Source organism: Talpa europaea (assembly GCF_964194135.1).
Source record: "Talpa europaea genome assembly, chromosome: 5".
Lineage (NCBI taxonomy): Eukaryota > Metazoa > Chordata > Mammalia > Eulipotyphla > Talpidae > Talpa > Talpa europaea.
The window spans coordinates 27,835,605-27,860,651 of record NC_140071.1 but is presented as its reverse complement, the minus strand read 5'-3'; the positions used below and the strand labels follow the sequence as shown (position 1 = coordinate 27,860,651).

The 25,047-nt window shown below is 35.8% G+C and overlaps 1 protein-coding gene across 5 annotated transcripts; it reads left to right on the top strand.

Moving 5' to 3' along the window:
• Positions 1–201: 201 nt before the first annotated feature.
• IL6ST (interleukin 6 cytokine family signal transducer) lies at positions 202–24,550 on the top strand (the record flags this gene model as incomplete). 5 transcript variants are annotated; one of them, XM_084233534.1, is made up of 15 exons in its annotated part: positions 202–265; positions 2,330–2,425; positions 3,050–3,170; positions 8,358–8,524; positions 9,039–9,193; positions 11,322–11,481; positions 13,216–13,298; positions 13,908–14,118; positions 14,683–14,865; positions 16,353–16,454; positions 16,619–16,765; positions 17,084–17,224; positions 20,274–20,370; positions 23,082–23,163; positions 23,670–24,550. In XM_084233534.1, the coding sequence occupies 15 exons, from the start codon at positions 202–204 to the stop codon at positions 24,405–24,407; spliced, it is 2,547 nt and encodes an 848-aa protein (XP_084089660.1). In that variant the 3' UTR covers positions 24,408–24,550. The 5 variants fall into 5 exon arrangements, with proteins under 5 accessions (XP_084089660.1, XP_084089657.1, XP_084089659.1 ...); XM_084233531.1 differs by having other exon boundaries at positions 2,330–2,635; XM_084233533.1 differs by lacking the exon at positions 14,683–14,865 and having other exon boundaries at positions 2,330–2,635.
• Between the last annotated feature and the right edge of the window lie 497 nt (positions 24,551–25,047).

Below are 25,047 nucleotides of genomic sequence, written 5' to 3'. Positions count from 1 at the left end.
AGACTTCACATAATAGGGAGGGTTGTTCTCTTAATTAAAGTACAAGTTATGTTTCCCAGCAATAGTCTATGTAAACTTGTTTTCTGCATTTTCATGAAAATCTACACACAAGTAAAAGAACTTTAGAAATTGTTTACGCTTGCATGTAGTAGAAAAAATTGAAATAACACTACATATCTTTTACAGAAATATCTGTGCAAGATGTTGACGTTACGGACTTGGATAATACAAGCCTTGTTTCTTTTTCTCACCTCTGAATGTATAGGTAAGGTTCATGAAATACCCTTCCTCCCACCCCTATAGATTAGGTGTTTTTTAAAATATATAATTAAGCTTTGCTTATTATATAATTATGCTTATATAGTTAGTTTTTCTTTGATCATTATTGAAAGAATAATGTTCTCTTAAAAAGGATTTTTGGAAGTGAATAATTTATATAATTTGAGTTGAAACACTCAATAATTCTAAATGCTGTTTAGTTATACCAACAATAACTTCAAGATAGGAAAGGAAAAAGGTTTTATTTTTAGAGAAAAATCTGTTTATTTTTTTTTGCATAGAACAGCTGGGATGTAGACCAGACATGCAGGGGAGGGCGTGTGTGAGAGAGAATGCAGCAGAGGCAGCGTGGGGAGCAGAACAGGCAGATTTACTGAAATATACTGCTAAGGGTAACAGTGGGTGAGACAGGAGAGGTCTGCTAGGCCATATGTGGATTAGCTCCCTGGCCTGATCGAACTCAGGCTATAGTGGTGATAGGGCTGAAATTTAACCTGTAGGCCACTAGGAAGGCCCACCTCTTAGTACTTTACTTCTTTGTGGCCAAAGTTATCTACTGATTTGTGATTGTGATACCAAAATAAAGAGTACTGTTCACATCGGTAAACAACCTTTTGCCTGTCTTAAGAACTGGTTGTAACTGGCTCACAATGAGGTAAGTGTAGACGTCAAGAACAAATACTCAGAAACTTTTAGCAATGTAACATAGCCATGACATCTAAGCATATAATCAGTAAACTTGTCTCATAAAAACACAGTATAGAATAAAAATTAAGTCTGACATATTGGGAGGAAGGAAAATTGATTCAACTCTCTCAAAACCTACGAATGCAACTTCGTAGAAAACTTTTGTTAAAAACTTCTTTAGAAAGTCTTTCCTCAAATTTGAACCCAAATTTCTCTGCTTGTAACTTTCCCGATAATCCTCCTTCTGGAGTAGGTCTACTTTGTCTCTCCACTGCTCGGTTCTACAAGTATTGAAGGACAGCTTTCATGTGTCTCCTGTAGTTCTCTCTTCCCCAGCCTGTACTTACTCATTGTTCTAATCATTCTTTATAGGACTTGATTTCCAGCTCCGTGTGTGCTGATTACCCTTTCGGCTCTTCTCTTAGTGCACATATCACATTAAATATACCATCCTACCTCTCTTGCTTAACAGCTACAGGGCTTTGGCTTGTCATTTAATCTGGCTCAGATTCCTAATCCTATAAATTGAGGATAATAGTCTGTACCTTCTCAGGTTATTGTGAGGATTAAATGAGCCAATATACAGAAAGCATTTTGACGATTCCTGGCCCAGAGTAAGCATTAGAAAAAGGATAGTAAGTATATATTTATTAAGATTTGAGTAAAATGCATGTAAGGAAAAAAATACAATGTACCAGAAATAGACATGGTCTGAGTATAATGATTTTAATGATTTTATCTGAATGTCATTTTTTATTAAAGAACAAAGCTTTTTTTGCTAGCTAAAAAACACCATAGTTTCATTTAAGCTAAGGGTCAGAGAAAATTCGTAGATTTTTTTTTTTTAATACAATCTGATTCTTTATTAACATGGGGTTTTATATTACACATTGATTGTTAAAACTATTTCCTTTGTTGCCTAATTTTGATAAATGAATTATATATACTATCTCTCTTTGCTCCAGACCATACTCCAACAGCATTCATGGCTAGAGAGGAACAGAGACTACCACTGAAGGGTATAAGTTGTACCCTGAATCTCAGTCAAGGAGCAGGATTGGTGCTGGAGCAAATGAGAATCATGCTGCTAGCAGTCGATATTTCCTAAAGTGAAGTTAGAATTCTATTAAAAAAGCTGAAGTTTTCATGTTTCTTTTTTTAAATCTAACTCCATGTGCCTTATGATGTGTAATTTCTTTACAAACTCATGTATTAAATTCTGACCATGTTAATTTTCACTGTTTCTTTTTCTTATTTTTAAAGATATTTTATTGAAGATTGGGGAACTGCACTGATATAAAATACCATTTTACACCAGAAAAATTCACTCTACTTTTGTATCTTCTATTATTGTTCCTTTCAGGTGAACTTTTAAATCCATGTGGTCATATCAGCCCTGAGTCTCCAGTTGTGCAACTTGGTTCAAATTTCACCGCAGTGTGTGTGCTAAAGGAAAAATGTATGGATTATTATCATGTAAATGCCAGTTACATTTTCTGGAAAACAAACCACGTTACTGTTCCTAGTGAACAATATACCATCATAAACAGAACAGCATCTAGTGTCACATTTACAGATATATCTTCATTAACTACCCAGCTCACTTGCAACATTCGTACATTTGGACAGATTGATCAGAATGTTTATGGAATCAGAATAATTTCAGGCTGTAAGTTTTGTTTTGTATTTTATATTACTGAAAACTTTGCCGTGAATATCAAATCATTTTTAATGTCTATTGGCTCTTATGAAATGCTATAACTTTTCAGCTATGATTTTTTTTATTGGACATTTATTTTTTTAATTAAGCTTAGAAATGGAACTACATTTGCATTAGTAATGTATTGAAAGCCTAAAGAGTAACCTAAGTTTAGTAACTTCTTTGAAAATCAAGTATTTGTCAGCTTTCTAGAACAACATTTTAAAATGAGACCTAAAAAAAGAGTGTCATTGTTATGTATTATTTTGGTCTACTTTATGTTGTAAATGTCTTAGTATATAGTCTTGGTAATGTCTAGTGTATAAATGACATGCTATCTATGTGTATAAAGGTTTTTGAGAATTGCTGCTGTTTCCTTTTCAGTCCCTCCAGATAAACCTAAAAATTTGACTTGCATTGTGAACGAAGGAAAGAAAATGATGTGTCAGTGGGATCCTGGAAAGGAAACACACCTGGATACAAACTTCACTTTAAAATCCGAATGGTAAGTTATTCTAAGGTAGTTGTTTGTTGAATTTAAGTTTAGTCACTTGTGCTGGAGTTTTCCTCAAAACATACACAATTTTTAAAACCATTTAATTTAATCTTTTATTCTACAACATCTGAAATGTGAGAATAGTATAATCCCCATGTATCCATCATCCATCTGCAGCAGTGATCCGCTCACGACCAGTCTTATTGAAATATACCCCACCCAGACTGTCTTGAATAAAATCATTGTTATCATTTTTTCTCATTCTTAAATATTTTGTACATATCTCATTTTAAGCACACTTTTTAGATAACATAGCTGCATAACATTATTATTTCCAAATATAACTGAAAATACTTGAGTGTTCAAATTTCCCCAGATATGTCACAAATGTGTGTATTTTTACATTTTTTTCAAATCAAAACCTAAATTTCATGTATTGCAAATTATGTCTTTAAGTCCCTCTAATCATACGAAAGTTTCTATCTGCTTCTCCTTTTTGTATACAATGAAGTTATTAAAATATTAGATATACATTGCTTAATGTATTCCTTTGGCCCTTTATTCCAAAAAATTGCTATTAGATGCAGACTTACTTAGATTTGGGTTTGATTTTTTTTTTTTTAAGATTTTTTATGCATACAAGATCTGGGTACAGGCCAGAGATGCAGGGGAGTGAGAGGACCCCAACAGACAGAGCAGGGAACAGAACACAGGCAGACTGACTGAAATACACTGCTGAGGGGAACAGTGGGCAAGACAGGAAAGGTCTGCCTCGCCATGTTGGTTTCTTTCTGGCCGACTGGGGGATCAAATTCATGCTGCAGAGGCTATTGATTGCTTCATAGTGCGGTGCTTAAACCGTTGCGGTGCTTAAACCGTTGCGCCACCAGGGAGGCCCGGTTTGATTTCCCCCCCACCCCTCAAAATTTTAGGAGTAGTGTGTACTTCCACAAGGAACCACCACTGTGGAATCCCCCAACCCCACATAATGTTAACTTTACTTTTTATGATATACTAAGACTGAGCTGTGGTTTCAAGTGTTGTCAGCCATAACCTTTCATTTTAATAGTCCATTAGTTTTTTCAAACATCAAGTTGAAAGAATTTTACATTGAACTTTTAAACATCCCCATCACCTAGATTCTGCAATTAATATTTTACTATATTTGCTTTATCACTTATCTATACATCTTTCTCTCCCTCTATCAATTCATCATTTTAAAACATTTCAAAATGAGTTGCATACATTAATATACTTCACCCTTAAACATTTTTATTTTTTGGTAAAATGTGTGTACATCTTAAAGTAAACTTGGCATGTCTTAAGTGTATCAGTCACTGAGTTTTGACTTCTGCATTTACCTCTGTGACTCGTAACCCCTGTCCAGATATCAAACATTACTAACATTCCCAGAAAGTTTCCAGATGTCCCTTCCTCGTCAGTCTCAGTCACCACCCATTCTGTGAGCAACTGCTTTATCTGATTTTCTCTGTACAGATTTTTTGTCTGCTCCATATTGTATCAGTGGAATGATACTGACTCAGTGGAATATTTTGGGTATTTAATCATGTTCCTTTCCATTTTTTTATTTGGTGGGGGGTGTTGATTAGGGGTTATAAATTACTTTTTTTTTTTGAAGGAATAGTATAAATTAAAGGCCATAAGTAGATGTTTTAGTAAAGATAACTCCAACATTCATGCATTGAACTGGTGACCAGAGATTCACCCTATGGCAAGTTAGCCTCAGACTTAACTCTCCTTGTAGTCTCCCAGGCCTTGTTTGTCAAAGAGGTACTCAGTCATGCCAGATTCAGGGACTCCCATCTTGTGCAGGTTGGTTACATGGTAACCCAATTCTTTGATGAAAAATATATCTCAGTGAAGTCACACAAAATGGGGGATGTTTTTGTCAGTGTGCATTTTGTGCCACTCCAGTAGTGACTGATGCATACTCTTTTCTAAGTGTAATTGCACATTCCCATTACTTTCAAAAACATTTTCCCAGTTGTCAGAATCTGGTTTCTCCATATCCTGAAGGAATATTTGGCCACCTCTTGGGTTCTGCATTTCATCAATTTCTCAGTATGTCCTTCTCCACCTAAAATTAAAGAAGAAAATATTTGGCAAAGCCACATCATCTTAGTCAAAGAAGTAAGACATGTACAGGTAGATGTAGGAGGCAGATAGTTCCAAGTTTATCAAGAAGTTGATGGCAGCCCAGAATCCTGGTGGTAATTCTGGAACTTTCTAGGGATCACAGTCTTCATTGCAGACAGCTGAGGAGAGGTGGCCACTGCATTATCCCCTGTCAGTAATAAGAGGTCCTAGGAGATCCAAGGTTGCTGTGAGGAAGTGGCAGAGGGCTGACTCTTAAGTTACTGGCCTAGGTCAGGCATGAGTCTCTCCAAACACCATTGAAGGAAACCATGGTGACTTTCAGCAAAGACTGCCCCATTATTTTTTCACTTAAAGTTTTAAGCTGTCATGAAATACAAAATGGTGGTATTTTATCTTTTTTCCCATGAAATACTTAAACTTTTCTTTATCAGCTATCATTACTCTGAGACACATATAAGAAAAAGTAGTGTCATAATTTCCCTTTATTAACACCAGTTTTGAGTTGTTTCACTAACGTTTTTCCAAAGTAGGTAATGAAGATTTTTATCCCCTCATTGTGTATTTATATTTAAGCATGTGTTATGTCTTAATCTATTATCATTATTATTCTTGATACTTAAATTGTCCCATCTTTAGTTAGTGGGAATGTATTCCTTTTATCATCCTTTTGACACAACTTTATTAGTCTTACTAACTTCCTTGATTCTGATATGACATGATTTTCCAGATTCATCTTAACATATAGTTTCTGTCCTAGAATCAACCATTTCCCGAGTAGCTATCCATTTGACGTGAAATACTATTTAGAGACTGGATATTAGGGAAACACATTGCCAGTGGAATCGTTGTCTCTGGTCTTTTTTTTTTTTTTAAGATTTGTTTATTTGTACAAGAACTGGGGTACAGCCAGAGTTGCAGGAGGATGAGAGAATTCACCAGAGACAGAATGGGGAGCAGAACAGGCAGATCCACTGAAGTACACTGCTGAGGGGGGCAGCGGGCAAGACAGGAGAGGTCTGCCGCACCATGTGGGTATCTCCCTGGCTGGCCAGAAATCAAACCTGCACTGCAGAGGCTATGGACAGCTTCATGGCGTTGAGTTCAACCCGCTGCGCCAACGGGGAGGCCCCTATTTCTGGTCTTTTTCAGTGGAAAGAGCTAGGGAAAAGTTTTTTTAAGATAAAATACATCATGAATTCATATTGATATTTCCAATTTAAAATCAGAACTATAGATTTTTTATTTCATCCCTCTAACATCAACAGCTTTTGTATCTGAAAATCTTGGTTCCAGCACCACCAACATAATTATTCATTTGCTTTATTCCATGATAAATATAACTACAGAAAATGCTAGTATGAGTATGAACAATATGATTACTAAAAACAGTTTTGAGTTTTTTTCCTTTCACCGAGGATGTAATTAAATTACTGGAAGTAGTTCCTTTCTATGTATTATATCACAACCCATTGCAAGAGTTTATATGTTTCTGATTGCTTCTGATATTTAGGAGGTTTCTTAATGTAAAGTAACAAAATGCAAAAAGTCAAATCTGTACAAGTTTTATTCATAGTAGTAGTCTTAGTTTCCTATCTCCTGTATCCCTCCTCCTAGAGATTACCTCACTTTTTTTTTTTTAAGATTTATTTATTTATACAAGCACTGGGTATAATCAGAAGCGCAGGAGGGTGAGAGAATTCGCCAGAGCCAGAGCAGGGAGCAGAACAGGCAGAAGGACCAAAGTACACTGCGGAGGGGAGCAGCTGGTGGCAGGGGAGATCTGCGCACCATGTGGGACCCTTGCCTGGTGGCCGGGGATCGAACCAGCGCTGCAGAGGCTGCAGGCAGCTTCGCAACCCAGCGCTGAACCGCTGCGCCACCAGGGAGGCCCTACCTCACTTGTTTTATCTATTTTTAAATTAGTGTGTATATAAATATTACAGATATGTAAATATCAATGCATAATTTAAACATGTGAATAAATACAGTAATACCACTTGAAACTTCCTATGGTAATAAAAATCAGAAAGTGATTGCCTAAGTTTGGCTGAAAAGAAGCTTAGGGAATTTTCCCAGCTGATAGAAATTCTTATCTCTGTTCTCCTATCATCTCCTACCATATCATGCTTGTTAGTAAAAATATATTGTTCTTACAGAAAGCCACTGTTAGTACAGCAAGGATTTAGTAAAGGAAAGAAACCGTATTTTTTTTTTAAAGATTTATTTGCATACAAAAACTGGGGTACAGGCCAGAGATGCAGGGTGGGGGGCAGTTAGAAGAGTCACCAGAGACAGAGTGGGGAACAGAACAGCCAGACTGACTGAAACACAGTGCTGAGGAGAGCAGCAGGCGAGACAGGAGAGGTCTGCTGCGCCATGTGGGTAGCTCCCTGGCTGGCCTGTGATCTATCTGTGGTGCTGCAGAGTCTACAGATAGCTTCACAGTGCTGTGCTTAACCCCTTGCACCACCAGGGAGGCCCAGGAAAGAAACAGTATTAAAATCATAAGGTAATAGATAAGTTTGGGAGAAGAGTCAGTAAGGTAGAGTGTAAAACTGAATGTAGTATTAACAGTAAAATTTTGAAAATAATTCTGCATTTTAAGACACTCAGGTAGGGCCTTGCTGGTGGCGCAGCAGGTTGAGCGCCACCCTGTGAAGCTGTCCGCAGCCTCTGCAGTGCGGGTTCAATCCCAGCCGGCCTGCGAGAATCCCACACGGCATGGTAGACCTCTCCTGTCTCGCCCCTGCTCCCCTCAGCAGTGTATTTCTGTCGTCTGCCTGTTCTGCAACCTGCTCTGCCTCTGGTGAATCCTCTCACTCTCCCACACCTCTGGCCTGTACCCCAACTTCTGTATAAAAAATAAATAAATCTTTAAAAAAAAATAAAGACAATCAGGAAAAGGCAGATTAGCTTTTAAGGAATTATATGTTTCTAGTGACCAATAATTTTATTCCAAACTTACTAGAATTAGCTTATTTAATTCCAAGTTACACCAATCTGGTATGACCTTTTTTTTTTTCATTCTAATTTCTTTCAAATCTTTTAAGTGACTGATTCTTTCATTTTTATATTTAGGGCAACAGAGAAGTTTGCGGATTGTAAAACAAAACGAAGCACCCCCACTTCATGCACTGTTGATTATTCTCCTGTGTATTTTGTCAACATTGAAGTCTGGGTAGAAGCAGAGAATGCCCTTGGGAAGGCTACCTCAGATCACATCAATTTTGATCCTGTAGATAAAGGTAATTGTAAACCTGAATTTGAGCATTTATGGGGATACACAGTGTTTTATAAATTATTTTTTAGATTTTAATTAATGTTGAAATAAGCATTTTATTAATGATTTTACAAATTCGTCAACATTAAAAGCAATTTGGAAAAAGAAAAATATTCTTCCACACTTATTTTAAATGCTATTTTCTGGTATTTGTTCAATTTTAAGTTTTACAGCTTTGTAATCATAGTATATAAGTATCCTATCTTTATTTTCTTTAGTTTTGTACATTATATTCAGTTTTCTTTTAATATTTGAACCCAAGAAGATTAACAAATGTAGTAAACTGACAAGGAAAACAACACTAGTTTCTTTAGAAACCTTTCTTTTCTGTTATACTGTAGCATAATAGCATTTTCAAAGAAATTTGTTGACTTTGCAAGAATAAATGAAAATTTTAAAATATAAAGAGTATATTTGAATTTGTATAAGAAGTTGTAATAGTATAACATAATAAACTTAGTATTTATTTTATTCTTCAGTGAAACCCAATCCACCCCATAATTTATCAGTCAGCAACTCAGAAGAACTGTCTAGTATCTTGAAATTGACATGGATCAATTCAAATATTAAGAATTTTATAAGACTGAAATACAACATTCAATATAAGACCAAAGATTCCTCAACTTGGAGCCAGGTAAATTAAAAATTACTTTTTATTCAAATAGTCTTTTTTGAATACTTTAACCTAAAAGTCTCAATCATTTTCAGATTGTCTTATGCATCTGGTTATATGAAATATTTAGCTTGATATCTGTTGATCTGTATTTCAAGCAAGGGCAAACAGGGAGATTTCCAAATAAAAAATGTAATTTGCTGCATATAGTCTCCTTTAAATGAAATAGAGAAGTGCTATAGAGTGTTAGAGACTAGCATTTTTCATCAGAAGTGAGGAACACAAATAATTAAGTGGAGAATAAAAATGAGAAGCTTATATGTAAAGGTAGAGTAGGGTTTGGCAGTCTATGACTGCAGGCCAAATTCAGCCATGCCACCTGTTTCTGTAAATAAAGTTTTATTGGAAAATAACCACACTAATTTGTTTATATTGGCTTTGGCTATTTTTGTGCTAGAGTGGAAGAGTTGAATAGTTATAACAGAAACTATGTTGCCATACCTCAGGATATTTACTTTCTAGACCTTTATAGGAAATTTGCCAACACTTTTGTGGTAGAGCAAGGACTTGGTGGGCACTTGTATGACTGAAAAGGAAAAGGGCTATATACCCAAAGATGCTGTCAGCAAAGAAATATTTGGGATTTTTTAAAAAGGCTGTCACCATATACATATATACCATGGAATATTACTCAGCATTCAAAAAAGATAAACACATGCAATTTGCAGCAACATGGATGGCGCTGGAAGGGATCATGCTCAGCAAAATAAGCCAGAAAGAAAAAGAAAAATACCGGATGTTCTCACTCATAGCAGGAATCTAGAAAACTTAAATAAGGGACCAGGAAAATGAATAACTATAAGAAAGTGAAAATCAAAATCAACAAAAAACTATGAACCAGAGACACTTTTTGGGGGGGTGGGGGGCGGGAGGGGAGGGATTGGGGTCAGAATGGGGGGGTTGCAATTGTATGGGGAATATAAAAATAAAATTTATTATTTAAAAAAAAAAAAGGCTGTCACCATAGTACTGAACTCCCCACACTGCTTTATGTTATATATAATTACTTTTGTTACTAGCAGTATGCTTTTGCTTTTCTGGTTGTAATAATGAATTCATAAGGGAATTGAGGATCATGACCTTACTACTTCTGCCCTCTATTCAGACACTTACCTACAACTGAAAAAAGAAAGAAACCAAAATGGATCAGTGCTTCATGTTGAACAGAGAGAATACTTATTTGAAGTTCTTCAAAATATTTTTTTAACATAGAATCTTAATTTAGTGGTACAAAAAAAAACCTGACAACTATTTCATATCTAATACTGATCTCAGGGTAGGAGAAAGAGCTATTTAGTCTTCTCCTTTTTCTTTTTCTTTTTTTTTTTTTAAAGATTTATTTATTTATTTATACAAGCACTGGGTATAGTCAAAAGCACGGGAGGGTGAGAGAATTCACCAAAGCCAGAGTGGGGAACAGAACAGGCAGACTGACGAAGTTCACTGCCGAGGGGAGCAGCGGGCGGCAGGAGAGGTCTGCGCGCCATGTGGGACCCTCGCCCGGCAGCCGGGGATCAAACCGGCAGTGCAGAGGCTGTGGGCAGCTTCGAAGCCCAGAGCTCAACCGCTGCACCACCGGGGAGGCCCCTCCTTTTTCTTAAAAAACACATTTTTTTTCCACAACTCCTATCTAGATCTATAACCTTCTCCACCCTGCTCTTTGTCTTGGAATGCTAACCTGTATGATTTTTATCTGGGTTCCTATTCCTTATAGTTTCTTAGTGAATTTAGTTAGAGGGAGGAGGGGGCCTGGCAGAAGAAACAAAAAGAAGGGAAGTAAGACCAGCATGTGTACCCCCATCCCATTACCCTTTAGTATCCCCTTAAGCTAAGGCTTAAGGGTAACATTACAAGCCCCATAGTATTGACTGCAATATCCAAGGTTTTCTTACATTCTGCCCTATTCCCTTTACTAAAGTCATCTTAAATTCTGAGTGTGCCATCTTTTTCCTGCTAAAACCCTGAGTGTTACAGGTCCCAGAAAGAAAAATAAAAGGGAGGAAGAATGAGTTAATAGATGTTTTCATGCTCCCCAAATCTATTAAATATACTGATTTTGACTAGTTTTCGACTTGGATTTATTTCTCAGATTCCCTCTGAAGATACAACATCTACCCGATCTTCATTCACTGTCCAGGACCTTAAACCTTTTACAGAGTATGTCTTTAGGATTCGTTGTATGCAGGAAGATGGTAAAGGATTCTGGAGTGACTGGAGTGAAGAAGCAAGGGGCATCACATATGAAGACAGTAAGTAAATAAGTATATGAAGAAATAAAGCTGTTGGAATTCTAAATATGAACTGTCTGGTTTTAATAATATAGATCTTATTCTTTCTTATTTTGTGATCATTTTATTCAATACTTTGCACTTTTATCAAAGGTCATCAAAATGTAAAGTTTAATATGTATTATTGATAGTGTAAATCTATTTAATAACTAATTAAGAAAGTGATCATGAAGCAGTGTCTTAGATACTATGAGAAAACTTTAAACTTAATGGTTGAGAGGTCCAAAACAGTTTGTAAAAAGAAAATATTCCAGGGAGAGGCCTAACTTACAGTCATACTCTGAATCATTAATCAGTCACACTACCTAGCAAAATATATCTAGCCTCTCACTATCAAAAAAGATAGTTGTACTGTATTTTTTTTTTTTTAACAGTACTTGATAGTCCCCTGGAAAAGGATCCTGAAGTTTTGGATTGGTTGGTTGATTTTTCTTTTTTCCCATGATACAAAGTATATAGTATAGACTCCAAAAGGATCAAAGGACATACTCCCATTATTCCTCCCCAAACAAGTTACTAAATCTAAGTTGCTAATAACAGTAACTAAAGTTACTAAATTCTATTACCATGTAGAAATAATCATGGTTTTCTTTTTAAAGTTTTTCCTGTTGTAGTACTCCCTTCAGGTCTCAGTGGCAGCAGCCATTGCTTTAAACTTCTCTTCCAGCTCCACTACTGATTTAGATAGGTATTGATTTGAGAATGTCAAAGGCAGAAAAGTTACCTCCACAAAGAATTTTCTCTCAACTCATAAATGCCAAGAAAGAAAATTAATCTATCACTGGTTCAGAGTTCTTAATCTGGGATTTTTGGGACCTTTAGTGGTATGTGGGTCATTTGGGAGAAGTTCCTGAAATACTTCAAAATGTAGACAAAATATTGGACTTTGTGCCTGTGTGCATTTTCTGAGGAAATGGTACATAATTTTTGTCAAATCAAAGAGATCCCTGGAGTTTGGAAAGCTATGAACTATATCTTGGACTTAGCAGAGCAGGCAGACTGAAGTACACTGCTGAGGGGAGCAGCGGGCGGCAAGAGAGGTCTGCGCGTCATGTGGGGCCCTCACCCAGTGGCCAGGAATCGAACCGGCGCTGCAGAGGCTGCAGGCAGCTATGCAACCCAGCGCTCAGCCGCTGCGCCACCGGGGAGGCCCACATCATCACTTTTTTGACAACCCAATATGTTTTGCAGTTTATAAAAATTTGAAAAATCAGTTGATCCTAGAGGAAATTTTAAAACTTAGTAGCATTTGATGTTTTATAAAGTGCTTTTCATTGTCAGTGATTTTCACAATAATCCTGTGAATTTATTGCTACTATATCCTGTTACTCACAGAATAATTACTCCATTTATTTTGTTTTCTGACACACATTGGAGTTGTTTAAGCATGTATTTTAATGTGATTTTTCTTTTTTTTAGCATAGGAAATAGTGATGCATTTTGTTTATTGCTTAGGATATATTTGTAGCTTTTAACAATATTAGAGATTAGAAGAATTCCAATATGATCTGTATCATGCTGACAACAGGAAGACCCAGGCATATCATGCCGGTATGATAAAATTCTGGTATAAAGAGTTTGATACATCTTGTGACTAAAAGACAAGAATATTAAGAAAAAGTAAGAATAATTTCTAGAATTTTATTTTACTGTTATAATAAAACTTCTGTTTTAAAACATTTGTCATTTCTTTAGGACCATCCAGAGCACCAAGTTTCTGGTATAAGATCCGTCCATCCCATGCTCATGGCTTTAGATCTGTACAACTTATATGGAAGGTAAAAAATGACATTCTTTTAGCTCATATAGATACGTTTTAGGTGATATTATAACTGGAGCTTTAACTTAAATTTTTATTCATCTGAATATTAGCAAAGCATTTAGTAGGTATTTTTAATAACTCTATGTACTGTGTAATCAGGCTTCGTAACTTTCGTGGGGGGGAGGGCTTATACTTTATTTATCCAGTATATGTACTTTATTGAATTTTCCTGCGTGCCTCAGAGAAAACAATAAGGATTTTAGGTAATCAAAATATATGCCAATAATAGGAAATATAAACTTGTGTGCACTTCATATACATACATGAATATATTGTACTTAAATGAAAAATATTTAGGCTGAAAGAAGTAGTTAGGTCCACATAAGCCACAGTATAGAATTGTATATAGAAATAAATAAAAGTTAACAGAATGATGCTACTTTCCCTCTTAGTTGATGTCATGCTTCATTCAATATGTATTTTTCCTTAATGAGTTGAAAATGAGATTTGTCACTCCCTTCTGATTAAATATTTAGATATTTGACATAGCAAAATTTATGTATATAAACAAAAATGGATTAATTTTATTCAAGAATTATGAAATGTTTAAACTTTTTTACTACAGGCTTTGCCTCCTTTTGAAGCCAATGGAAAAATCTTGGATTATGAAGTGACTCTAACAAGATGGAAATCACGTTCACAAAATTACACAGTTAATGACACAAAACTGATAACAAACCTCACAAATGACCGCTATATAGCAACTCTGACAGCAAGAAATCTGGTTGGCAGATCAGATGCATCTATTTTAACTATCCCTGCCTATGACTTTCAAGGTTTGTGTCTGAGATGGAACCTGACTTATGGATAAAAAGAGGTGCTTAGATATTGACAGGACTTCCATAAAAACATAAGTCATAAGACTGTCTCTTCAATTCAGGGATGATCATATTTTAAAAAATCAGTCAGCAGTCAGACAATATGCTATATCATATATGGCTCATTTAAACTTTGCAGTAAGCTATTTAATTAAGGATTTTCTAATAATCTAGTTTTTAAAAATATTTTGAGGCTTGGGGGACATACACACACGACTAAAATATATAGTTTTATAGCTACATTTATCTATCTGTAGTTTTATAGCTTCAAAGAAGAAAAATGCAATTTACATAACAAAAATTTGAAGAACTTTAGGAAAGGAAGGTTTTAAGTTTCAAAAATAGACTACCTTACATGTAAATTACAATGAAATAATTTTTTAATTCATGGAAATACATGTTAATTTTACAGAACATAAAATTTGATAGCAAGATAGATCACATGGTTATGGAAATGAAAATGTCAAAATTTCAGATTTATAATGTTGATTTATCAAATTAGTATTCAAACTCTGTTTAAAGGTACTCGCCCCATAACGGATCTTAAAGCATTTCCCAAAGATAACATGCTTTGGGTTGAATGGACTGCTCCAAATGAATCTGTAAACAAATATATACTTGAATGGTGTGTATTATCGGATAAATCACCCTGTGTCCCAGACTGGCAACAAGAAGATGGTACCATACATCACACTTATTTAAGAGGTATACGTGAGTAGAAACAATGAAGTTGATATGCCTTTGCTGACTCTTTGGACAAATACATCTTTAACTTTTCTGTGTGGCTATTGAAAAGACTTCTAGTCTTCATAGTTACTAGTTACTAGATGTGTGACTCTCAGCAAGTCATTCTTAACCTCTCTGAACCATAGGGGGTGTTATTGACAGAGTATAAAGTTAATATTTTTGTTCGGCAATGTTGCTTTGACCATCAAAAGGAAAGCTCACAGAGCTGGAAAAATAAGAGATTTTTTTATGTACTCTACCTGATTTGACCCCATCTGCTTTTAGTGAGAAAAGAATTTATACTAGATAACTAACTTCTTAAACAGCTATTAAATGGGGGAAGCAGATTTCCAAGAACTAGAACTCCGATTCCTTTATGTCTTTTAATGGAAGTACTAATGAAGGACAGAACATAATGATATTATACAGCCGCACGCACACTTATGTGTGCTTTTTTAGTGAGGAAAGATACCATTAAATACAGCTATGAATAATCAGATCAGAATCTAAGCAAAGGCATACCTACAATAAGGTTTGTGAGCTTTGGTCATAAAACAGACTGTTTGGCCTTCACTAACCTATTTTTAATGTACAATTTTAATACACTTGGTTGTCTAGTTTGTCACCTTTAATAAATTTAAAAGCAGGGTGGGACTAGAGAGGAGACAGATTGGTAAGAACTTTTTTTAAGTTCTTGAAAACTTAAAAAGCATAGCCTCGGCTCAGGAGACCTTGAGACCTCAGGGCAGGTAGCCTGATACTACCACTATGTTGCAGCAGAATATAAATATTATTTTACCTTTTTGATAATACTGAGTCATCAAGGAAAGATAAAATTACTGTTTAAGAGGCAAAGGAACATGTAACTTCAGAAGATATAAATTATAGACGGTATAAACTTCAGTGTAACAGATACCTCATTTTTTGCTATGAACAGATAAAATGCTGTCAAAAAAAAGAAAATTTTCACTGTTGGATGCACAGAATAGATTGCTTTGTTAATTTTGAGATAATATTCAAGATAATTTTTTTTTTCTAAAATTGTTTTACATTCTGAGGGAAATACACTAATTCTGTTTTTTCCCAGTCACCTAACTAACCAGGGCCATCACTGCTTTCTCTAGATCTTGCTCACTAGGCAGCTCTGAGAATTAGTTTAGATGTACACAAATTGTCAAACTATAGTAAGGCTCTGTTTTATAAAACCTGAATATAAATGCAATCATTAATTGTAGTGGCAATTTTATTGCCACTTTATTGGCAATAAAAGTAACCTTTTACTTTCATGAATACTTTCTAATAAGTTTGACTGGTATACAACAGGCAATGCTTACTTAAAAGGGAAAGTTTACTGGTTGTGGAATACTACAATGTAAAAATAATGGAATTAATAGGGGGGAAAATGCTAATCTACTGTGGAATTAATAGGGGAAAAAAAAAACCCTAATCTACTGTTCTTTATTTAGGGAACCTAGTAGAGAGCAAGCGTTATTTGATAACAGTTATTCCAGTGTATGCTGATGGTCCAGGAAGCCCTGAGTCTATAAAGGCATACCTTAAACAAGCACGTAAGTCAAAACTCATTTTCTTTGAAAAATGTTCATTTTTGTATTAACCAGGACATTTCATCCCTTGAAATAAGGATATGTCTCATGTTCAAATCATTTCATGATAGGAAATTTTATTAAATTCTAATGATTATCAGTTAATGACTACCTTTATTCTGTTCTAGCACCTTCCAAAGGACCTACTGTTCGGACAAAAAAAGTGGGGAAAAATGAAGCTGTCTTAGAGTGGGATCAACTTCCTGTTGATGTTCAGAATGGATTTATTAGAAATTACACTATATTTTATAGAACCATCGTTGGAAATGAAACTGGTAATACAAACTATCGGTTATTAGAAATCAAGTGTCTTTTTCTTAAGCTTTTAAGTATTTAATTCTTCTTACATTATACATCTTAATATAATATAGTATTGTCAGAAAAGACATAACTAAGAATATGCCATACGATTATTTTCATGGTCCTGTTAAAATTGTGTTTATAGCAGAATATTATATAAACATTTAAGGAAGTTGTTTCCTGGTAAAATATATTTTTGCTACCTTTGAATGTTTTCACTATGTCAAATAATAGGCTTACTGAAGCAAAAACATTGAGTAGTTGAATAAAGCACACTTACTAATTTCTTCCAGCTGTGAATGTGGATTCTTCCCACACAGAATATACACTTTCCTCTTTGACTAGTGACACTTTGTACATGGTACGAATGGCAGCATACACAGATGAGGGTGGAAAGGATGGTCCAGAATTCACTTTTACTACACCCAAGTTTGGTAAGAAATAAGATGTTTGATCATTTTTGTTTTTAAAATTTAAGCATACTAAAAGTGGACTTTGTTTATATGCTGAAATTGGTTAAAAGTGTGTCTTTGGATTCATATAAATGAAGTGTTCATAAATTCTGATTTTTACATTGTAAAATTCTGGTTTTACAGTATTAAGATGTAAAATTAAATATTGATAGTGTAAATCTATTTAATACCTAATTAAAGAAATGATCATGGAGTGGTCTTAGATACCATAAGAAAACGTTTGGCTTGATGGTTGATAGGTCCAGAACAGTTTATTAAGAGAATATTCCAGAAATATGTCTAACTAGAGAATCATACCCTTAATCATTAAAATCACACTGCCTAGGGCCTCCCCGGTGGCGCAGCGGTTGAGCGCTGGGTTGCGAAACTGCGCGCGGCCTCTGCGGCGCCGGTTCAATCCCCGGCTGCTCCCCGGCCACCGGAGGAGGGTCCCACATGGCGCGCAGACCTCTCCTGCCGCCCGCTGCTCCCCTCAGCAGTGTACTTCGGTCCTTCTGCCTGCTCTGCTCCCCGCTCTGGCTCTGGTGAATTCTCTCACCCTCCCTCCCGCGCTTCTGACTGTACCCAGTGCATGTATAAACAAAAACAAACAAACAAACCAGCAAACAAATAAATAAAGCATGCCTCTATTTAAAAAAAAAAAAAAAAAAACCCTTAAAAAAAAAAAAAATCACACTGCCTAGGGCCTCCCCGGTGGCACAGCAGGTTGAGCACAGCTCTGTGAAGCTGTCCACAGCCTCTGCAGCGTGGGTGAGTTCGAGTCCTGGCTGGCCAGGGAGATACCCACATGGCACGGCAGACCTGCCTCGCCTGCTGCTCCCCTCAGCAGTATATTTCAGTCCGTCTGCCTGTTCTCTTCCCTGTTCTGTCTCTGGTGAATTCTCTCACTCTCCCATACCTCTGGCCTGTACCCCAGTTCTTGTATAAATAAAATAAATCTTTAAAAAAGCACACTGCCTAGTAAAATATACCTTAGTCTCTTACTATCAAAAAGATATTTATACTGTTTTTTTCCTAATAGCACTTGATAAACCCCATGAGAAATGATGTTTATTTGGTTGATATTGTCCAGTCCCATCTTTGTTGTTTTATTAACTTTTCCTGATTTCACCTATAATCTAAATTCCAAGAGTTTGTATCTGTCTAAACATGTTAATTTTTTCACTGGCAAAGCTTAGGTGTGGTCAATATGAAGAGCCATTTGAACCATGTAGATAGTACTGTAAGAATTTAAATCTATTTGACTGGGAGATGGGGAGGTGTTGTACCTTCAAATAATATTTTGTGGAGGAAGCAATACTTGAACCTTGAAGTTAGGCTGTGGACAGATAGGAAGAAGAGCTGCTGAGCAAAGGCCCAACAATAAAATGAAGCATAAAACTACAGCAGCAATAAAGGAAAAGTTCTGTCTAAATTTGATCTGGCATATGAGATCTTGAGCATTCAGTAGTTAATATTTGCCAATCTTTAGTTTATACCTGAGCATTGATTTGATTTCTTGATTTTTATTAGATTTTATGTGAGGGTAGAGTTATATACACAGGGATGTATAGAGTGGAGATATGTGTCTACAAGGAATATGACTACAGTATTACTTTCTTACATCTTTCCTATGAAAGACTAGTTAATTAAAGGGAGACTAGAGGAAGTAACAGACACTCTAAGGTAAATCGTTAAAAATATTTCCATTATAGGGCCTCCCCGGTGGCGCAGCGGTTGAGCTCTGGGTTGCGAAGCTGCCTGCAGCCTCTGCAGCCGGTTCGATCCCCGGCTGCTCCCCGGCCACCGGAGGAGGGTCCCACATGGTGAGCAGACCTCTCCTGCCGCCCGCTGCTCCCCTCAGCAGTGTACTTCGGTCCTTCTGCCTGCTCTGCTCCCCGCTCTGGCTCTGGTGAATTCTCTCACCCTCCCACGCTTCTGACTGTACCCAGTGCATGTATAAACCAAACAAACAAACAAATAATAAATAAATAAATAAATAAGACATGCCTCTAGAAAATTAAAAAAAAAAAAAAAAATTTCCATTATAGGAAAGGGGGGAATCCTATACTTCCAAAATACAAGCAATATTGAAAACCATCATTACTACAATTAAAACAAAAAACTTTGAACAAAAAAGGAAAATAGCTCCATTAGCCCCCTTAAATACAGATAGGATTTTTGTTGCATTGTAAATGATACGGCTTCTTTGCCACTCTTGTACCAACTAAGATTCTTGTAAAATTTCTAACCCTCTCTATCATATATATCATCTGTTTGAAATTAGTAAAAACTCAAAAATTTTGCCTGAGGGTTTCATTTTTATTTGAAGTTTATTTTTTTTTAAAGATTTATTTTTTATTTATGCAATAGCTGGGGTACAGGCCAGAGGCGTGGGTGAGAGGATTCACCAGAGACAGAACAGGGAAGAGAACAGGCAGACGGACTGAAATACACTGCTGAGGGGAGCAGTGGGTGAGACAGGAGAGGTCTGCCGCGCCATGTGGGAATCTCCCTGGCTGGCCGGAAATCGAACCCACGCTGCAGAGGCTGTGGACAGCTTCACAGCATTGTGCTCAACCCACCGCACCACCAGGGAGGCCCTATTTGTAGAAGTGTAAATTTGTACTTGAATTATTAAAATTATTTTGCAGCTTTACCAATTGTACTCACTACTTATATTTGTTTTGATATATTTTGCTAAGATTGCTGAGTGAAGAACATAAATGCAATAAATGGTTGAAAACTCTTAACTTACCAGATAAGCTATGTATGTAATAAACTGAAATACAGTTTATTCCTCCAACCAACATATATTTTATGCTTACTGTGTGGCCAGTTTGCTTAGGCATAAGTGTCTAGGATATGATTTACCAAGAAGAGAGGGGGGAAAAGTTTCAATTTAAAAAGACTGTAAAAAGCTGATAGTATTATACCTTTTCAACTGTAATCTGGGGTGGAAGGTTGCATTGTTATCTCTTTAGCATATTTGTCAACATCATTTTCAGTCTTGCTCCTTTCTGTTTTTTAGCTCAAGGAGAAATTGAAGCCATAGTAGTGCCTGTTTGCTTAGCTTTCCTATTGATCACCCTGTTGGGAGTATTGTTCTGCTTTAATAAGCGAGACCTGTAAGTACCTTTATTCATGTTTTTGGTTCCCCACCCCCTGCCACATCTAGTGTTATTGAGTTATTTAACTTTATAAGATGTTATAGGCTATATAACATATAAAATTTATACCAGCTTCGCAAGTTGTATAAAAAACTACCAAACTGTTTTTCAAAGTGGCTATACTATCTTGTATTCTCACCAGTAATGTGAGTTCCATTTGTTCCGTATCACCATCACGTAGTAATGTTAGGTTTTAGTCGTTCTTTCTTACACAGTATCCAGAAAATGGATTTTCTGTATTTCATTGCCACTTATATAACTGTTTTGATGTGTCTGTTGAAATCTTTTAGCCAGTTTTGAATTGTCTTGTTACTATTGAACCATAAAGGTTCTTATATTCGGGTTATGTTTGTTAAATATGTTTTACTAATTTGTGACTTGCCTTTTGTTTTCTTAACCATGATTTAAAAAAGCAAAATTTTTTTAAATGGTGAAGTCCATTTTATTTTTTTCTTAATGGCCCCTGCATTCTGTTTATGAAAACTTTGTCTAATTTAGTGTCACAAATATTCTGTCTCATGTTTCCGTCAGTGTATTTTGTTGTTTTTTTTTTTTTTCCTTTTGCTTGTGAGTGATTGCAAATTTTTGTGCATGGTGTGAGGTCAGGAACAAAGTTCAATCCCCCATAATATCTAATCATTCCAGCATCATTTGTTGAAAAAATGTTCCCATAGAACTTCCTGGATATCTTTGCTGAAATGGGTTTCCATATAAGTCTAGATCTATTTGTAGATTCTCAGTTCTATTCCATTGATTTATATGTTTACTAATGTCATTACTACATTGTCTTATTACAGCTCTTTAGTAAGTTTGGAGAGCAGGTAGAATTCTTCCAGTATGTTCTTTTTCAGAATTATTTTGGCTAGCTTCTTTGCTTACCAATTTTATATTTACAAAAGACCTTTTAGAATTTTGATTGGGATTTTACTGAATCTATAGATCAATTTAGGGAGAAGTATAGTCTGAACAATAGTTTAAGGGTCATGAATCTTTCAGTCCGTGAATATAACATAGCTTATACTTCTGAGTTTTAGTTTATAATTTTTTGGTAGCTTTCAGTTGGATAGGTCTTAACACATCTAAGTTTTTTATACTATTACAAATGGAATTCTTAAAGAATTCTATTTTCTAATCATGGCTAGTATATAGAATTGTTGATTTTTTTTAAATGTATTTACCTTAGAGATTGAACCCTTAATTTACTAACCTTTTGGACATCTTGGGATTTTCTATGTGCATAATAATCATGCTGCATGCAAATAAAGAGGGTTATTCTAATATTTATGCTTTCAGTTTTTTTCCTGTTCTGCTAAGACTTGTACAGTATTGCGTAGAAAATGTAAGCTCTGGGCTTCCCCAGTGGTGCAGTGGGGTGAGCACAGCTCTGTGACGCTGTCCGCAGCCTCTGCAGCACCGGTTCAATTCCCGGATGGCCAGGGAGATTTCCACATGGTGAGGCAGACCTCTCCTGCCTCATCCACTGCTCCCCTCAGCATTGTACTTTGGTCCTTCTGCCTGTTCTGCTCCTTGCTCTGTCTCTGGTGAATTCTCTCACCCTCCCGCACCTCTGGCCTGTACCCCAGTGCTTATATAAATAAAATCTTTTTTTTAAAAAGAAAAGAAAGAAAATGTAAGCTCTGACATCTTCCCGTCGTTCCTAATGGGATTTTACTTTTAAAAGTGAAAGTATTTAATCTTTCACCATTGCATGTGGATGTTAACTGTTAGTTGACAAAGTTCTTATTTCTATTTTCTGAGAGGTTGTCACAAGTGTGTATTTAATTGTGTCAGATACTTTGCATCTATTGAGATTTTTCTCCTTCCATGAATGTGGAAGGAAATTTTGATTTTCAGATATTAAGCCATCCTGTATTCATAATTTTTGCGTCCATTCATGAATTACATTGATTTGTCCCTTTTTGTGGTGTCTAGATCTAGTTTTAGAGTTGGTTTAATACTAACCTCATAAAATAAGATTTTACAAGGTTACCTTTATTTTCTGGAAATACTTGTTTAGAAATAGAATTTTCTTTGACAGAATTCACAAATGAAACCAACTGGGCCTGATATATACTTTGTGGGAAGATTTCTAATTCTAAATTGAGGTTTTCTTCAGTAATATGTATCTTTCAAGGAATTCATTGTTTTTATATTTATGTCCCGGTTTTATAATTGTTCCCAAGTTTGTCTGGTAGGCTCTCATATACCTCTCTAACTTTGGGCTATGTTAAGGTGAACTTTTTTTAAGATAAACATACTGAAATAGGTTTTTGACAGGCTAAAATTAAAAACACCTCATTCAAGATATCCTTTGTTCCTTGTCAAATACATATTTTATTTGGTAACAATGTGAAAATTTGTTAGCTGGACTCTTATTTGTTGAGAGGTAGTGTATTACATTTTGTGACCTGGCTAAAATTTTAACATGGTTTTATTGCAGGATTTAATTTCAGAGATGTTTTTAATTGAATACTGATTGACTAGATTAAGATGCCTACGCAGTTTTAACCATATTTTTCTATTGGTTACAAGAAAATATATTTTGGGGCATGGCAGGTATATTTTGTTTAAATTGGTTTGATTCTTTGGATAGCGTTTACAAATAGGGACTGTATTTGCTGTTTATTACATATGTAGTTCCACATATGCCATATTTATTTTCTCTGCAGAATTAAAAAACACATATGGCCCAATGTTCCAGATCCTTCAAAGAGTCATATTGCCCAGTGGTCTCCTCACACACCTCCAAGGGTAAGATGAAATGCTTCGAGTTTATACTATAACCCAGGCATGTTAGGATACATTTGTATAACCCGACCAAAAGATATAATAGAGAATATTGAAAGATATTTTTCTGTTTATCAAACATAAAATAATATGGTATGTGATAGCTGTCATAAGGCAACTAAAATGATTTCTGGATACCTATATTAAATTCCTTGAGTTTTATATTAACAGATTAAAATGTTATATTGTATAATACCTCAGTCCGAGGCTTATTTTCATTTTCTACCCAGTTAATCCTAGGCAGCACAATCTAGACATGAAATATGAGAATATAAAACTGGGATTCTGACAATTTCAGTGTTAGTGCTTTAGTGATACAGATTATCTGAGAAGTTTCAGAGATATTAGCTCTGTTAGTTCTGTAACTGCAATATTTGTGTGCTGCATATATGTAAAATATTTTACACATACATAGGAGTTTCTAAGTGAATGTTTGCTATATGTAATAAGCCATTTTCTTTCTCTCGCAGCATAATTTTAATTCAAAAGATCAGATGTATTCAGAAGGCAATTTCACCGATGTAAGTGTTGTAGAAATAGAAGCAAATGCCAAAAAGCCTTTTCCTGAAGATTTGAAATCATTGGACCCATTCAAGAAAGAAAAAATTAGTACTGAAGGGCACAGCAGCGGTATTGGAGGGTCTTCGTGTATGTCATCCTCTAGGCCAAGCATTTCTAGCAGTGATGAAAATGAATCTGCACAAAACACTGCTAGCACTGTCCAGTATTCCACTGTTGTACATAGTGGCTACAGACATCAGGTTCCATCTGTCCAGGTTTTCTCAAGATCTGAGTCCACCCAGCCCTTGTTAGATTCCGAGGAGCGGCCAGAAGATCTACAATTAGTAGATAGTGCAGATGGTGAAAGCATTTTGCCCAGGCAACAGTATTTCAAACAAAATTGCGGTCAACATGAAACCAGTCCAGATATTTCACATTTTGAAAGATCAAAGCAAGTTTCATCTGTCAATGAGGAAGATTTTGTTAGACTTAAACAGCAGCAGATTTCAGATCATATTTCACAGTCCTGTGGATCTGCGCAGATGAAAATGTTTCCAGAAGTTTCTGCCGCAGATGCTTTTGGTCCAGCTACTGAGGGACAAGTAGAGAGTTTTGAAACAGTTGGGACAGAGGCTGCAATTGATGAAGGAATGCCTAAAAGTTACTTACCACAGACTGTAAGACGAGGTGGCTACATGCCTCAATAAAAGACTAGTTCCTGTTAGAACTTCAGCAGTACCTGGAAAATTTAAAAAAAAAAAAAATCTGTAATTTCAGATAAAAATCTTCATTAACTGAAGATGGTCATTTGCCCTTACAGACAAAAATGTACTGAACTCTCACTTGGGCTATTTCCATTCCAGGATATCTGGGAGTGTAAGCACTACATAAACTGACTTCATTCTCTGAATAGCTGATTGATTGACTTTGTGCTGTTTCAGAATGTTTGCACTGAAGAAAAAGTTTGTTTTGCTATCTGGAAAACAGAGGGTATTTAAATATGCAGTGATAATCTTGGTGAAAACAGTCGTCAAATAAAGCAGCTTAGGAAGAATATAAAAAATTAGAGGAGCAAGGTCTAGGCCCTGTACTTCAGCCAACACCAGAGGTCCAGTGGGCATGTAAGTCCTACTTTTTTTGTCTGACTAAAAAAGGGGCTCATTTATGGTCATACCGATATATAAAATACAGTTCTCTTCCAATGGTAAATAATGCTGCCAGTTACTAAAAAAAAGGAATTCTAGAGTTTTAACTTAAATTGAAAATACTCATTTTTAGAAATAACCTCTCTGAAGATCCATTTCACAAACTCAACAGAGTACCCAGGTAAGAGCTGGGACTCAGTAC